Here is a 17242-nt window from a genome sequence, read left to right as displayed (position 1 = left end):
CCTATTTTCCTTTCCAAAGGGGAAGTGAAGATGGGGAATAATTATCGGCAAGTGGAATGAAAAGGTGCCAGACAAGGTAGCAAGCTCAACTAAAAACCAGTCGTCAGCATTTAGTGTTTAGCCAAAGTGAGGATAATTGAGACATTCTCCAGAGTTTCTGTTGTGCAGTGAAACAGCAACAGATTTTTGATCCCTTCTCCAAAAGAGGGTTTAGCACAAAGTGGCTCTGCTAGCCACTTTGATTAGAATGGTTAGCAAACCACAACTTTCCTCAACTCTCCATTATGGCTCCATCACTCATTTCCCACAAACATGTTTTAACGCAAAATAATCTTTCTGGAGATTGTCTATCCGAGGTGCGGTGGTGAGCCCTGCACTGTCCATCTGGTGCACTACCTAACTTTTAAGGGCCCTTCCTATTCCACAATTTTATCTGAGCCATGGCGGTGCAGTGGTTAGAATGCAGTATTGCAGGCAAACTCTGCCCACTGCCAGGAGTTTGATCCTGACTGGCTTAAGCTTTCCATCCTTCCAAGATCGGTAAAATGAGGACCCGAAATATTGGGGTTAATATGCTGACTCTGTAAATCGCTTAGAAGAGGGCTGTAGAGCAGAGGTCTCCAACCTTGGCAACTTTAGGGAGTTGAAGTCCACAGGTCTTAAAGTTGCCAAGGTTGGAGACCTCTGCTGTAGAAGCACTCTGAAACGGTATATAAGTGCTATACGTATATAAGTGATGATTGCTTTTGCTGTGACTTTCCTAGAACTGGGAAGGGGGTGGTGGAAATGAGAAACCGAATAACTGCAGCTGTTTTATCAACCCTTCCAACAGGTGTGTAGTGAGGCTCCAGTCCCCTGCCGCCTTCTGCAAAGGACTGATTGCTCTCTCTGGGCTGCAGACTGAGTGGAACAGTGTTTGCCTCTTGTTCCTTTCCAGTTTGCCCTCCTCTTATCACCCTTTCTTTCTCTCTCTCTTTTGCCTCCCTGCTTCCATGATGCGTCTCTTGCTTTTCTGCCCCCTCCCCCTCCGGTTTTGGGGGCTTCTTTTGCAAGAGAGAGCTGCAGGATTGTGCTGCCGCCTAGCCGTGCCGTGCCCTAAGGGGATGCCCAAACTGGCAGACCTGTCCGTCAAAACCAAAGACGTCTGGGAGATTCCTCGCGAGTCGTTGCAGCTCATCAAGAAACTGGGCAATGGGCAATTTGGGGAAGTGTGGATGGGTACGACCAGCCAACGGGAGGCTGGGTGGAAGAGAGGAGGAAGAGAAGGAGGAGCCGGGCAGGTGCCTGGCACTCAGGAGGAGGGTTGTTGGCAAGGATGGAGAAAGTCCACCTCCTTCAGTTTTTCTCCCATGATGGCTGTGTTTCTTTCACTATGACGGCAAAATCATTGGGCAGATGGACTGGGGGGAAAACTGCAGGATGAATGACAGGAAGTCCTCCAAACAATAGGTAGTTAAACAACGGAACTCGCTGCCACAAGAGGTAAGGATGCTTGCCAACTTGGCAGCCTTTCAAAGAGAGTTAAGATAAATCCACCATGGAAAGAGCTGAACGGTGTTTAGGGATCCCGAGTCTCATTTTAAGCTCCAGCACGGGGGGAGAGTACATATGTGTCTGATTACCGGAAGGGAGAGCATTATTATAACCATGTGCTGCTCTTTGTGGGTTCCTCAACCCATGGCATCTGGATGGCTTCTCCAGTAAGAAGAGAATGCAGGATTCGATAGGGGTTTGGTCTGAAGTCTCCTTAAAAGTCTTGGAAGACAATGTGGAAGTGATCCAGACGATGCCTGGGGATCTTCAGTTAAAGTAGTGACTGGTCCTTGACCAAAGGGCATTTTGCCTCAGATACTTTAACGCTACCATGTTAGGTCCATATTTTGAACAGGATTTGGAAAATAGCCTGCATTTGACTTCAGTAGTTGAATCCAAAAGGATACAGGAGTGGAGACTTTAGCTGCATGCCCCAAATTCCCTGCTCGACATTTGCAGTGAAGATGCAGGAATGCGGTGTGGTACTCGATGCTTTAAAAGTAAGCCAAGGGCGCCAACTGGTGGTCGAAAGCAATATTGCTCCCCGTGTTCTTGCTCCTTCTCATCCTCCTCTCCAAAGTCCAGCCTCCTCTTCCGGGTGCATGCTCCGTTCATCATTCTGCTTTCCCATCTCACTCCATCCCACCTGTCCACCCTCCCTCATTCCACACCCACCCCATCCCCCCCTTTACAGAACTCAATGACGGTCTCTGCTACCTCCTAACCAAAGTCTGCCCCACCCTGAGGCCTCAGACTATGGGACTGTCTAGAGATGCGTGGGAGATCGTGCGGGAGTCCATCCACTTCGACAAGAAGCTTGGCATGGGCTGTTTCGGAGATGTGTGGATGGGTAAGGCGAGGGGGGTCAGGGTTTGCTTTTGATTTTTTTAGAGGGCACACCTGGACGAGGTGGAGAAGGGCTCTTTTTAGGTTCAGGCTATGCTTGAAGACAATTGCTTAGACCAGGGGTCTCTAACCTTAGCAACTTTAAGACTTGTGGACTTCAACTCCCAGAATTCCTCAGCCAGCTTTGAGAGTTGAAGTCCACAGGTCTTAAAGTTGCTAAGGTTGGAAACCTCTAGATTAGAGGTTTGGTATTCAGCAGGTTCCAACCAGTTCTGGAGAACCGGTAGCAGAAATTTTGAGTAGTTCGAGAACCGGCAAAACCCACCTCTGACTGGCCCCGCCCCATCTATTCTCTGCCTCCCGAGTCCCAGCTGATTGGCTGATCTTCTTTGCCCTGCACAGGAGACGGAGCTGGAAGCAGGTTAGTGGGGTGGGGGCAGAGGTGGTATTTAGCAGGTTCTGACTGGTTCTGGAGAACCGTGCGGACATTTTGAGTAGTTCGAGAACTGGCAAAACCCACCTCTGACTGGCCCTGCCCCCATCTATTCTCTGCCTCCCGAGTCCCAGCTGATTGGCTGGATCTTCTTTGGTTGCCCTGCACAGGAGAACGGAGCTGGAAAGCAGGTTAGTGGGGTGGGGAGCAGAGGTGGTATTCAGCAGGTTCTGACTGGTTCTGGAGAACCGGTAAGCGGACATTTTGAGTAGTTTGGAGAACTGGCAAATACCCCCTCTGACTGGCCCTGCCCCCATCTGTTCTCTGCCTTCTGAGTCCCAGCTGATTGGCGGGGTCTTCCTTTGTTGCCCTGCACAGGAGAACAGAGCTGGAAAGCAGGTTAGCGGGGTGGGGAGGGAATGAAGATTTTACAATATCCTTCCCCTGCCACACCCACCAAGCCACGCCCACAGAACCGGTAGTAAAAGAAAAATAATCCCACCACTGCATCAGAATATAAATCTTTACCTCTCTGTTTCGTGTAGGGGATCGCACTAGGGCTGTGTAGCACATTGGATTCAGTTCCAAGAAGGTGCTTTAGAGCAGCAGCCCCCAATCTTTCAGGCACCAGGGACCGCTTCCACGGAGAGAAGTTTTTCCACGCACCAGAGTGGGCGTGGTTTCATGTACTGCCTGCATCCCACGGATGGGGCTTCGCCTGTTTGCACAGCCCGGTCTGTGGCGTGCTGTGGCCCAGTGCTGGTCTATGGACCGGGGATTGGGGACCCCTACATTAGAGCTTTCAGGAGTGTAACCGCCACCTGAAACTCTTTAATGCAACCACATCTTTTCTCCAGAGCATGTGGCTATCATTGGACTTAATGAACGTATCTTTATTCCCATCAGAGATGGCATATATTCCTTTCCCATAGACTGGAAGTGCAAGACCTATAGGAAATACTGCAGGGCAGAATTTCCTAGTCCAGGTACCAGCCAATCAGCTGTGCCAATTTCCATGACATACATTTCTATTTCCCCCGCTACTTTTACATTTCCTCCCCTAATAATAAGGATTCAGGTCTACTAAGATCCACAGTTAGAGAATGAGTTATTTGGTGTTAGTTAACATGAGGTATCCTACATACAGGTAAATTCTTGACTTATGACCACAAATGGGATTGGCATTTCTGTTGCTAAGCAAGGCAGTTGTTAAGTGAGTTAGGGCCTTTTTTTGCCTTGGTTGTTAACCGAATAACTGCAGTTGTTAAGCAAATCTGGCTTTTCCCATTGACTTGGCTTGTTAGAAGCCATCTGGGAAAGTCCCAAATTGTGATTATATCACTCCAAGATGCTTTAATGAGCCACGGTGGTGCAGTGGTTAGAGTGCAGTACTGCAGCCTCCTTCTGCTGACTGCTGGCTGCCTGCAATTGGTCAGTTTGAATCTCACCAGGCTCAAGGTTGACTCAGCCTCCCATCCTTCCGAGGTAAGGACCCAGATTGTTGGGGGCAAATACGCTGACTCTGTAAACTGCTTAGAGAGGGGCATAAAACACTGTGAAGCAACATATAAGTCTAAGTGCTATTGCTATTGCTATTAACATCGTAAATATATGCTTGTTGCCAAGCACCCTAATTTGGATCACATGACCACGATGGTGTGACAGTCATCATTGCAAGAACTGGTCCTGAGTCACTTTTTTTTCAGCGCCATTGCAACTTCAAACAGTTGCTAAATGAAAGGTTGTTAAGTTGAGAGTTGTCTGTACAACTGCACAATTGTTGCATCTGTTAAAAAGGAGTCAACCCATAGAGTAGCTCCTGCTAGAAGAAGACCAATTTGGAAACTGAACCTTAAGAAGGATGCACATAAACTCTCTTTGTACAAGCCTGCAATCCTTTAATTCAGAGTATATAGATGGTCCTCGACTTACAACCGTTCATTTAGTGACTGTTCAAAGTTACAACAGCACTGAAGAAAGTAACTTACGACTGTTTTTCACCGTTACAATCTACGTAGCATCTTCATGGCCATGTGATCACAATTAAAATGCTTGGCAAGTGGCATATATGAAGGTTGCAGAATCCCAGGGTCACATGATCCAACCTTTTGCGACCTTCTTGACAAGCAAAGTCAATGGGGATGCCAGATTCACTTAACAACTGTATTATAACTTAACTAATGGAATGATTCACTTAACAATTATGGCAAGAAAAGTAGTAAAATGGAGCAAATTCACTTAAAGTGTTTCACTCAGCAACAGAAATTTGGGGCTCAGTTGTGGTCATAACTCAAGGACTACCTATAGTCAGGACAACTGGATATGAAGCTGAGCATGAATGCCCTTCCTGACACCACGAGGAGTTCTCAGCAGTTTTTTTTTTTCCCTTTGCACTCCAGGAGAGAAATCTCCGCTGCTACTTTGGATTGAACTCTCAACCTTCCAAGTGGGAGGCGAGCGTCTTCACCCCTCGGCCACCACATAGCCAGGAAAACGTCAGCTATGGGAAATGACTTCTTCTGAATTGAAGTCCTTAGTGTGGAGGCATTCCTGTCCCATCATCTTTCCTTCCTCATCTCATTTTTGTTGTCGTTCATCTCATTTCAGTTGTTCGGGTCAGCTGTCCCTAACTCTGTGCTTCCTCAGATGATTGGTGGGAATTCCAAGACCCAGCTTAGACCTGCTGGCTAGATATTCTAGGACAGAGGTCTTCCAAACTTGACAACTTTAAGACTTGTGGACTTCAACTCAAGTTGAAGTCAACTTCAAGTTGAAGTCCACAAGTCTTAAAGTTGCCAAGTTTGGGGAGCTCTGTTTTAGGGATTGGCATCCCAATGCATCTGGAGGACACCGAGTTGGAGGACGCTGAACCTGGACTTCTTGGGGTGAGGGGGGCCTCGGGGTCTGGGACCCTACTGTCTTTATCCTTGTTGACCCTGACCCCTGGTCCTTGCTGGTTGCAGGCACTTGGAATGGCACCACCAAAGTGGCAGTGAAGACGCTGAAACCTGGAACCATGTCTCCAGAAGCTTTCCTGGAGGAAGCCCAGATCATGAAGCGCTTACGGCATGACAAACTGGTGCAACTGTATGCTGTGGTGTCAGAAGAGCCCATTTACATTGTTACTGAGTTCATGACCCAAGGTTAGATAAGCTGCCTCCGGTGACACACACACCCCTTTAGATGGGTGGGTGGCAAAGGGGCCAACCAGCAGGCCCTTGTGGATTGGGTGAAGTAGGAGCTGTTGATTCAATTGAACCATCGAGTAGGTTTGAGTCACTTTGGAAATTTTGATCCTAATGGCTTGAATTTGTGTGCTCCAAATCGTCCGAATCGAGCACCTTCTTCTCAGACGCTGAAAGGGCTTGGGCATATTCAGCGAAGACAGTTGTCCACATGAGAGTCAATTTAGGGAGACTTGATTCAAGATAAAGGACTGAATTGCCTCCAAATTGAATATCCACCCAGGGCTACCAAACTGACACCTGAGCTCGCGGGGTTAGGATCAGAAAGATGCCCAGGGTTCAGACGTTTGACTCAGAATGAAGGCCATGTGTAGGTCCGCTGACATCAAGCAGATCTAGAACCCACCCACTAACCCGGATGGAAGAGCACCTGTTAGGAATATTGTGTTATCAATGAGTGATGGAGACAGCAGGAGCACGGGGAGAGCCATGAACCACTTTCTCCTCTGAGATTACCCTATCCAAGATAGACTGGTATGTTCCTGTCTCAAGAAAGGGAAAGTGATACAACATAGGTAGCATGGTATCTATGAGCCTCAGGTTGCTTACAGGTATCCCTTTCATCTTCTATCAGGTGCCTTAAAATAATGAATTTCTTTTTGTTACAATTGAATGGGAACCTGGCATCCTGCAAAGGAACACGCAGCATCCTTCTTTCAACGTCGGTCCCATGGAAATTTTAGGATCGTAAAAACAGTTTGTGCTCCAGTTTCATCCTTATGCAGGCACTGGGCCATTAAGCCCTCTCCTTCCTTCTGCCTCCCCTTCCTAAAGTAGCCTAGGGATAAGATCTCCATCCCAGGCAGGAAGGGCAAATTCAGGGCGCTGAAGAGCAGATCCAGCTGTTGAATTTCAGGTTTTAGTGGCCTCCATGTTCATCACACCAGCCATTTTGGCAAGCTTCACCTGGTACCATCCAGTGTTACTAAACTTCTGGAGCAGGGCTTGATGGGAACTGTAGTCCTGATGCATTTAGAGAGCTGGGGAATGGATTTCCATTGTTTTGTTTCAGATGCACAGATCCCATATCCTTCACAAATAATTTGTTTTAAGAAGAACAGACAGGAACAGGAGTAAGCAGCCAATAGACCGCTGCTGCAAGTGTATTATATCCATGTTTCCCCCAAAATAAGACCTGGTCTTATTTTCTTTTGGGCTCCAAAATAAACACTAAGGGGCTTATTTTCAGGGGATGTCTTATTTTTTCACCATGTACTTTAAGAATATAGGGGAGGCCCACTTCTTCTGCTTGCTCATGGTGAGGGAGGAGGCCACACAGCATGCTAGTGCCATTGCTGTGAGGTGGGGGGTGGAGCTGCCCCATGGACCCTGCACTGGCTTACCTTAGGACTCCTGCAGCCAGGCCATAGATGACATTTGCCTCGCCTTGCGGCAGTGGGTCTAGCAGCCCCACCCAGCAAGACCTCTGTGTGTCTTCCGGCCCACATCATCTGCTTACTTGTGTGGCTACAATGGAGCCAGAGGCTGAGTGATGTGTTAATGCCACAGCCACGAGGCGAGGTGGGGGAGTGGAGCTGCCTCACATGTCCCATAGTCAGGGCCCCTGCAGCCAGGCCACTGATGCCCCGGCACCTGCCTCATTGCTGTAGCCCCAGTGCATCACTTGGCCTCCTGCTGCGTTGCAGCCACACAAGGCAAGACAGGAGTTGGGGCGTGGATGGCCTACATGCAGGGGCCTTGGGCGCGTGGGGCAACTTCACCCTCCCACCTCACCTCATGGCCACAACACCACAAGCAACCAAATAGAATGGGCAGGTGGCCACAAGTGCTTGAGTAGTAGGGCTTATTTTGGGGATAAGGCTTACATGGTGCACGCAAAAAAAAACACACCGTAGGGCTTATTTTCAAGATATTTTCAGGTTAACACAGTAGTGCAAGGATCCCACCAAGAAGTGGCCCTGTTGATCTCCCCACCTTTTCTCTTCTACAGGTAGCTTGCTAGATTTTTTGAAAGACGGGGACGGCCGTTTCTTGAAGTTGCCCCAACTGGTGGACATGGCAGCACAGGTAACTCGGTGGGCAGGAGGAGGCCAGCCTCAGTGGCCAGTCTGTCTGAAAACAGGGAGCATCGTTTTCTGACTCTGTTGGAGAGGCGGGGGGAGGGGAGGGGAGCGAAAGCTGCCCAGGATCTATTGAGAACAGGAGGAGGCTGGCAATGATTAACTCTCCCGTGTGATCTCATCCCTGCCTTTCTGCTTCTGCACACAATCTAGATTGCAGCTGGAATGGCTTACATTGAGCGAATGAATTACATCCACCGGGATCTGCGTGCTGCCAACATCCTTGTGGGCGACAACCTTGTGTGCAAAATTGCTGACTTTGGCCTCGCCCGCCTCATTGAAGACAATGAATACACAGCTCGCCAAGGTAAAACTCTCAGGGGCACCCCGGAGCAGGAGAAAGAGTCACCTTTAAGCGGGCGAAGCTATTTGTGCAATTAACCATTGATTGGCAGCTGCTGTCTCCGCTCTGGGGAAGAGGGAGCTTTTCTTGGTGCCGTTTTAGCAGGAGGTGCCACACTGGGGCTGCGGATTTCTTTGTGCAAGGCTGTCAGGCACAAAGAAGCCAGACTACTTGTTAGGCTCCAGTTAATCTTATTCATGGCTCACTCCTATACACAAGGATCTAGTTAACGAATGGCCAGCATTAAATTTGCACCAGATAAGAGTCAATGGAACTCGAGAGGGGTTGGGCTTAGACTGTGAGAAGAGAACAATTCTAGGCTGATCACTGTCTTGACTCCGCCTCACGGCTGTGCCTGCCCTTCTCTTACAAAGGCAAACAATTTCACTGAGCAATGGCATCTGTACAATGCTCCCCCTGGCAACCAAATGACCTTCAGAAGCCCTTGTTAAAACATATCTAGATCCTTCCTGCAGTGTGGTGCCTCAGAATTGGATAAAATATTCTAGATGCAGTCTGAAGTTTGCAGTAGGAGGAGCGAATCTAGAACTGGAAAATCAGTAATACTTCCAAAGTGGACCATGTCACAAAGGTCATTAACATCTGGAAGGATGTGGCTGAACTTCAGCCTAGAGCCCAATGTCAGCCACGTGAAACTGGATTCTCAGAGTCCAGATGGCTGTTACATTTTACAAAACATACCATACCTATAAAAAACAACGTAAATTAGCAATCCAAAGAAACGATAGAGTAAAAAGAGAGTAGGGGTAGAAGTGTGGGGAAGTATTTTAAAAGGACAAGAAACACATATAAAAAGAATAACTTCGGACTTCTTCCATTGATATAGAGAATTATTACTTTTTGACTCTTAAATTTATTAATTTCCTCTTTTCTTTTTGGGGAAAAATGGACACTTTATATTTTTTCCCCAAAAAAGAAAAGGGGAAATTAAATTTTTTTTTTCTCTTTTTAAATTTTAACAATCATCAAATCCATATGGCAAAAATTTATTTTTCTCCATCTCCTGCAAAAAAACAACAAAAAAGTCCACAAAGAGCTTCCAATTACAGATGATTTTTTTTAGTGATTTTTCTCTCACAAGGGCTGCTAACTTGGCAGAAAAGTTATTTTCTGAATTGTTTGTACAGGAAGTTCACATTCAGAAGCAAAAACAGTGGTTGGCGTGTTTGCGCTGCCACCTTAGCCTTTCCCCTTCCAAGGCTTCCTGGTCAGAGGGACTGGTTCCTTGATTGTCCAGATTGCTGCTTGAGGCTTCTGACAACATAAATTAAGAACACTTTCTCTTCGCTGACTCTGTTTCTTGAGGGGTGAGGATAGGGGTGGGATTCAAAAATCCCAGCAACCGGTTCTCTGCCCGGTTGCCGAATGGGCGTGGCCATGGTGGGCGTGGCCTACCAGAACTTCCGGTTTGGCCATTGTTCACCTTCCCCAACGTCCGGAGGCTTCCCTCAGGTCTCTGGGAGGGTGAAAATGGCCGCCTCCGGGATCCAGAGGGCCTCTGGAAGCCTGAAATAGGCCTGTTTCTGGACTTCCGGAACTTCCGGAATGGCCCGTTTTTCGCCCTCCCAGAGCTCCGCGCGGACCTTACACTTACCTGCATCTAAAACGGGCCACATGGAGACTCCTGGGAGGGGCAGGGTGGGTGGGGCCAGCCAGTCGGTTCAACTATTGGTTCGGTGAACCAGGTGTAAATTTAACATCCAGCTCACCTGAACCGGTCCAAACCGGTAGAATTCCACCCCTGGCTGGGGAGGCTGGTATGATCTGTGCTAAGAAGTCCATTTTAAATTCACTAGTGATGTTTCTCCCACCGTGGAGAAAGTAGGAGCCTTTCTCACCCAGGTGGCATCTCCTTCTGTACGATCTTAACCACTTAATTCCACCTCCTTGCCAACAGGTGCCAAATTTCCCATTAAGTGGACAGCTCCAGAAGCCGCTCTCTATGGCAAGTTCACCATCAAGTCAGACGTGTGGTCCTTCGGCATCCTCCTGACAGAACTTGTGACCAAGGGTCGAGTGCCATACCCAGGTGAGGTGGCAGAGGCTTCCTTTAGCCTAGAGATGAACTGTGGCAATATTTACTGATGCCAGAAACCTTCTTTTCAAATAGAATTGCTCTTTGATTTGCGTAATCCATTAAACCATAACATCATTGGGTTGGGTTGGGTTGGGTTCAACATCCAGTGATTGCAGTTGCTGCAGTTTTACCAGCTTTTAGCTTCTTGTATGAGGTATTATCTGAGTCTAATCTGCCGTTATTTATTGGATAAACACTGAGGAATCAGCTCCTGGTTCAGCTGATGACCAAGCAATTTCTACAGCCTTGAAGGCCACCCCAGAATTCATGCGGCCGATTGAGGAGTGTATTCCTAAAGTCATTGGGGCCCAGATTCAGAGTTGACCTGATTTGTGTGAAGAAGTGGTTGGGAGGCTAAAGAAGAGATAAAGTGGCTCTTGAAAGCTCATATTTTTTGCCTCTCAGAACTTCACGAACTCTGGGAAAATCCCTCCCAAAGGCCAAATTTTAGACCCCTATTCTGTTGGGGTCTGGGGACCACATACTTTGCATGCTTGTGTGTTGTGCCAACCCTGCTCTGATCCTGATCCTGTCGTTTTGATGTAACTTGACTTACCAAATTTTGCGGAGGATTATGTCCCTGTGGTATTTAATCTGTTTGCAGTGCCTGTGAATTTGTGCACACTGGTCCTGTTATGACCCAGGGTGTGGCACAAAGGCAACACAGTCAGATAATCAGTAGGAGTCCCTTTATTAGCTCCAACTTTGCCCCCAATGTCCTGGTTACCTTCTTGCTGGAGAAAAACTCTCCCAGGAACAGCCTTTGGCTGCAGAAAATCAACTCCAAAACGTGGTCAACAAAAACTGTAATTATAAGTCTAATCAAGGCAAAATGAGGTAAATAGTCCAACAGGCCAGAAGGAAGAATTCCAGACATGAAGGCACGGCAATAACTCATCACGGTTGGGAAGACGCTGGGAACACAGATAAGCAAAGTCAACACAAGATAAATTCACGTTTGCTCCCAACAGCTGCCGCATTCAGCATGCATTTCTTTTAAACTCTCTTCCCAGGTTTGGCTAATGAAGGGAATCAGTGCCCTTTCTTCCCCCGTAAGCCATGCAACCCATATTGCTCTCTTCTCCATTCCTCCCTGCGTGCCCTAGGATGAAGAGGGGGTGGGCCTGGGTCTTCCTCTGAACTCCCTCTCCCTTGTTCTACCTCTCCCCTGCTCTGCCCAGCGAGACTTTGCCCTTCCCTGGTTTCCTCCACAGCCAACGAAGCCACACTCCCTGTCAACTGTTCATCTTCCTCCTCAGACTCCGACAGGGGCACGACAGGTCCTTTCCTTGATTTTAATTTCGTATGCCAATCTACGAGTTTCTGTGCCTTGGCGACAATTTCAAAATTGATGTACCCTTGTTCACCTCTTAGGGCTGAGTGGGAACGATTAGTCCAAAGCTGGCTTCATACCTAAGATGGAAGTAGTGCTCATGGTCTCCCGGTTTCTAGGCTGCTGCTTTAACCACCATCCCAAACTAGCGCTCCCTGGATTCCTAGAGACTCACAATAGGGCCCTCCCACCGTCAAGTCTTGACCTTGTCGTGTTCTTCTCGTGCAGGCATGAACAACCGGGAGGTGTTGGAACAAGTGGAACGGGGTTACCGCATGCCCTGTCCTGGGAATTGCCCTCCATCGCTGCACGATCTGATGGTGCAGTGCTGGAGGAAGGAGCCTGAGGAGCGCCACACTTTTGAATACCTCCAGTCATTTCTAGAAGACTACTTCACTGCTACAGAGCCTCAGTATCAGCCAGGAGACAACCAACTGTAACCGATGGATGGTGACCACGGAGAGCTCCCCCTGCCCTCACGGGTGGGGGACCTCCCACGAGTGTGGTGGGAAGCTGGGACACACAGCAGAAATCTCTTCCCTCTCCAGGGCCAGGGACTGAGGGTCCCACCTTGTAGAACTGGGCTTAGAACTCCTTTCTTTTTCATTTTAATTTTATTCCTTTGGGGGGCGGGGAGTGACCTTGCTTTTTTTATCATTGTGGTTTTGTGTTTTAAAATTCTGACTCATCCCAAATAGATGCCAGGTTAGTTTTTGGAGATTTTTTTTAAAAAAAGATGGAGATGATGAGGAGTCGAGGGTGTAGATGGCCAGAGGAGGGGTTTTGTTTGTTTTAATAGTCCATCCTCTCTTAATTAAGTTACTTCTGTGATAACTGGAGAACCTTTGGCCCTTAAAAGTTCCCCTGGGGTTCTCTGAAGAGCCTTCGTACTTCGGCCCGATTGGTTCCAGCCCACAACAAGGCACTGGGGGGGGGGTTTGTAGCCCCAAATGTTTGAATGCACCTTTTCCCTAACCCTGATGCAGCCTCCAAGGATAAAGACAGGAGGGCTACAGGGCCACAGCATGAAGAAATTTGCACAATGAAGTTAACTGCAGCCAGTGTTCTCCAGATATATTGTGACTGCATCTCTCAGAATTCACCAGCTTGCAAGGGCTACGCTGGCTGGGAATTCTGAGAGTTGTAGTCTCATGGCATCAGATATGATGGGTTCCAGTTGCGGCGGAACTCCCGACTGTCCTTAGGCCATTGGCCAAAAAAATCTGGGTTTGATAAGCACGTTTTAAGTCCTGCAAGATCTGGATTTCTTTCCTTCCCATTCTGCGACGTGGCCATAATATGGACAATGGGCCCAATTTTTCTTTTCCTTCCTCATTGGCCCTCATGCTCTCAATTTGTGACTTGGTACTATCTGGATATCATGTCTGAAAGCTTTTGAGTTAACAACTATGATAGGAGAATGAATGTGGGAAGAATCCATGATACTAGGTTGATCAATCAATGTCAGCCTTTTTCTCGAGAGGGTCAGCTTAGCTCTGAAATGATACCCTGGGGGCTGCACTTCAAGAAAGGAGATGGGTCGGGACACAGCCCTAATTCGCTGGTGCGTAAGGGAAGCAGACAGGGTTGTCTACGACAACGTAAAGGAAAGGTGTGTGCCAAAATGGCTCTGGAGGCTGTTTACAGAAGGAGAGAGTGTCTGAGCTGATTACTGTGGAACTGTGAAGTGTCTGTTCCATAGCCACATGGTGCCTTCTGACAATAAGATGACGCGCCTTACCAGATGGGGGCTTGTGCACCATCCCTTGAAAATTAATGATTTTTGCTTGTCAACTGGAAGCCGTTCCAAATGTTCCTTGCCAGATGTGCTGGGACTGCAGTGTCCAAAATTCCTAGCCAGCAATTAACAGCCCTAGCAAATTTGGAGGAAACAGCTGCCTTCCCTGGTATCCATATCCCAGCTATTCACCCACAATCTTTTTTCTCCCTCTGCACAAGAATCCTCTAATCTTGAACCCTGGCAGGCATGTTGAGGAATCTGCCACAGCTCATTCATAGGACCCTATCCATAATTTGGGGAGGGAAGCGGTGATTTCAATACCAATCAAAGAATATTGGAGCGTGGCCTGCCAAGTAGGGTTGCATTAAAATTCCATCACCCTTGATCCCTGTTAGTTGGGACCACTGAAAGTTGGAGTCCAGGAACATCTGGAGAGCCACTGGTTCTCCAAACTGTCCTAAGAAGTGTTTCAGTGGAAACATAGAAGATCAGTGTTGTAGATGTCTAAAAACAGCTACAGTGAAGACTGCCATAGAACCAGGGGGGTGAAAAAATGAGTTTCCTTTCATTTCCACCTCTCCCTGTAATTTGAAATACAGCCAAGACACTGGAAATTGCTGAAACAACTGAACTATCACATTGCACTGGGCTGATAGTAAAGCTATGCAGATTTACTGAGAAATAATCTTCACTGCTTATTTCAATCATGGTTCTGGACGGATCGTCACTGTATGGCTTATTAGGGATGGACGGGGGTCGGAGAAAAAGCAGAGGGAACACAGGCAGCAGGAGCTATTCCTTAGCACCTCAGCAAAATAACAAGAAGCAAAAAAATAAATAAATAAATTGCTAAGCAAATGACAAGCAGTTTGTGATGAGAGGGTCCACCATGGGACTTTTCAGACGAGGGATGTCCAACCTCAGCATGCATTGGCAACTTTTAAGACTTGTGTGGACTTCAGCTCCCAGAATTCCCCAGCCAGCAATGCTGGGAGTTGAAGTTCACAGGTCTTAAAGTTGCCAAGGTTGGACAGCCCTCCTTTAGACCAAGAGAAGGTTGGCAGCTGCCCAAGGGTGCCATCTGCTGCCCATGATGCTGAAGAGCAACGCCACTAGAATATACGCAACTTATTTGGGTTTCTCCAACCTTCTCTCAACCTTGAGATTTACGATTAAATCAACGTAGGGTTCTGGGAACTGAAATGATGTAGTTTGGCAGAGGGAAGGATGAGTTCACTGACAATGAGGAAGCAAGTAAATGAGTTGGAGGTCCGTATCCTTTCCTTGCCACGGGCTTCCATTCAGTGGGGTCCTTCCAGTGAAGCAAGCAAAGTCCATCCCACTAACCATATTCTCTTTGCTTAAGGACCATGATTTTCTTTGTAGAGTCCTTTGTGGTTCTTGAGACATCAGTACTATCTAAGCTCCTGCACTTCTGGGGAGCTATCATGTTAAGCTTCCTATCCTGGAAATGTAGTAATTTACATTCCACCCACACACACACACCCTGTTTTTTAAAAGCCCTTTGAAAAAAGGTTGATTCATTGATAGGACAGGTAGACAAATTCCATGCCAGCAGACCCGGGAGATGTGGGCAGACAAGCCCAGGATGAGAAAGGGAGGGGCAGAATCTTTGGGGGTAACCACTGATGATTTATAGTAGACAATGTTCAGAAGCAACCCAGCCCAGCTTCGAATGGGTTGTTCAAGTGCCATTGCTTGGAAGAGAAATCTATGGATATTGAGCATGCACAAACCTGCAAAGCATATGGTTAAATAAACATGCCCTGTCCAGAGATTTTTTTTAAAATTGTTGTTCAGATGCCTAGGAGCTGCCCCTTTCTATGCTATATATAAAATGTTGTTTTTTTTAAAAAAAAATACTGTACATAAAAAGAAATAAACCTTTGTAATAAGAGAGGCTGGGTATGGATCTTTGTCAAGTGGAACAGGTCTGTTTTCAGAGTAGTAAAAGCAGAGCAAAGGTGAATGGAATATAATCCCAGGCCGCAGTTTGGTTTCTTTGACTGGGGGAGTGTGTGGGGAAAAAAAAAATAAGAACATGATTAAAATCCCAATCCATCCCAGGTAGTCCTTCACTTGCATCCATTCATTTAGTGCAGGAGTCCCCAAACTTGGCGACTTTAAGACTTGTAGACTTCAACTCCAAGAATTCTCCAGCCAGCATAGAATTCTGGGAGTTGAAGTCCACAAGTCTGAAAGTTGCCAAGTTTGGAGACCTCTGATTTAGTGACTGTTCAAAGTTACAACGGCACTGAAAAAAAGTGAATTATGATCAGCGTTCACGCTTCAGAGCCCATGGTCACATGATCAAAATTCTGGCAATGGCAGGTATAACAATAGCACTGTCCTGGGGTCATGTGATCTCCATTTGTAACCTCCTTCCCAGGTGAATGTCCACAAGCAGAGTCAATGGGGGAAGCCAGATTCGCTTAATGACTTAAATGATTCCATTTAACGACTGCAGTGATTCCCTTAACTCCCATGGCGAGAGAGGTCGTATAATGGGGTAACACTGACTTAACTGTCTTGCTTCGCCAAGGGAATTTCAGGCTCAATTGGTGTCATAAGTCGGGAACTACTGGTACATGTGACTTCAGTTACCTTCTGGCTGCCATCTTAATTTCCTTTATTCTTCTGCAGACCTCTCTGATGCTTGGTTTGGGCTCAACATAATTCGGGAGCCCAGCCATTGCTGTTGATTAACCATGGTTTATGCCAGGGGTGTCCAACCTTGGCAACTTTAAGACTTGTGGACTTCAACTCCCAGAATTCCTCAGCCAGCTTTGCTGGCTGAGGAATTCTGGGAGTTGAAGTCCACAAGTCTTAAAGTTGCCAAGGTTGGACACCCCTGGTTTATGCTTTACCAATTCATTTGATAAACAATGATAAAACCATGGCTTGGTCATCCGTGTGTGTCCCTTGCAGATTATAGAGCCAAGGGAAACATTAAATTAGTCGTTCGGAGTCTAGAGATTCTCAGTCATCAAGATCATGGTTGTCCCAGTGGCTCTTTTTTTTTTTTTTCAGGAGGCAACTGGGCTTCCTTTTTTCTTTTCTTTTTTTCACTTCTGAGTATACCCTCAATAACAAACGAGAAGTGGAACTTCTTCAAAGGAAAAAAAACAAGGAAGTCCAGTTGCCACCTGGAAAAAAAGAGCATCTTTAGGACAGTTAATTCTGAGAAAACATTCCTTTGAACATGTTGTGGTTCACCAGCAGCCTGTGCAGACAAGCAGCAGAATCGGACAGTGGGGAAGAATGGGGATCAGTCCAGAGGTGGTATTCAGCAGGTTCGGACCAGTTCTGGAGAACCGGTAGTGGGAATTTTGAGTAGTTCGGAGAACCGGCAAACACCACCTCTGATTGGCCCCACCCCCATCAATTCTCCGCCTCTCGAGTCCCAGCTGATTGGCTGGGTCGTCTTTGGTTGCCCTGCAAAGGAGAACGGAGCTGAAAAGCAGGTTAGTGGGGTGGGGAGGGAAGGGGGATTTTGCAGGATCCTTCCCTTGCAATGCCCACCAAGCCACGCCATGCCCACCAAGCCACGTCATGCCACGGTCACAGA

General features: G+C 47.3%; 1 protein-coding gene across 7 annotated transcripts in view; it reads left to right on the top strand.

Moving 5' to 3' along the window:
- The window catches only part of FGR (FGR proto-oncogene, Src family tyrosine kinase), a 68014-nt gene extending 52443 nt beyond the window's left edge, over positions 1–15571 (top strand). For 4 of the 7 annotated variants that reach the window (XM_087970694.1, XM_087970693.1, XM_087970692.1 and 1 more), the window contains exons 8-13: positions 1054–1218; positions 5776–5955; positions 8009–8085; positions 8292–8445; positions 10400–10531; positions 12141–15571. In XM_087970694.1, the coding sequence (XP_087826820.1) occupies positions 1054–1218; positions 5776–5955; positions 8009–8085; positions 8292–8445; positions 10400–10531; positions 12141–12352 (920 nt within the window). In that variant the 3' untranslated portion in view covers positions 12353–15571. Of the gene's footprint in view, positions 1–1053; positions 1219–2227; positions 2384–5775; positions 5956–8008; positions 8086–8291; positions 8446–10399; positions 10532–12140 lie in introns of all 7 variants that reach the window. The other 3 variants (XM_087970696.1, XM_087970697.1, XM_087970698.1) reach the window with 2 other exon arrangements.
- Positions 15572–17242: the final 1671 nt, after the last annotated feature.

Source organism: Notechis scutatus, chromosome 8 (assembly GCF_049901735.1).
Source record: "Notechis scutatus isolate UNSWTSFEM ecotype Mainland chromosome 8, rNotScu1.2, whole genome shotgun sequence".
Lineage (NCBI taxonomy): Eukaryota > Metazoa > Chordata > Lepidosauria > Squamata > Elapidae > Notechis > Notechis scutatus.
This window is presented reverse-complemented; position numbering and strand designations above follow the sequence as displayed.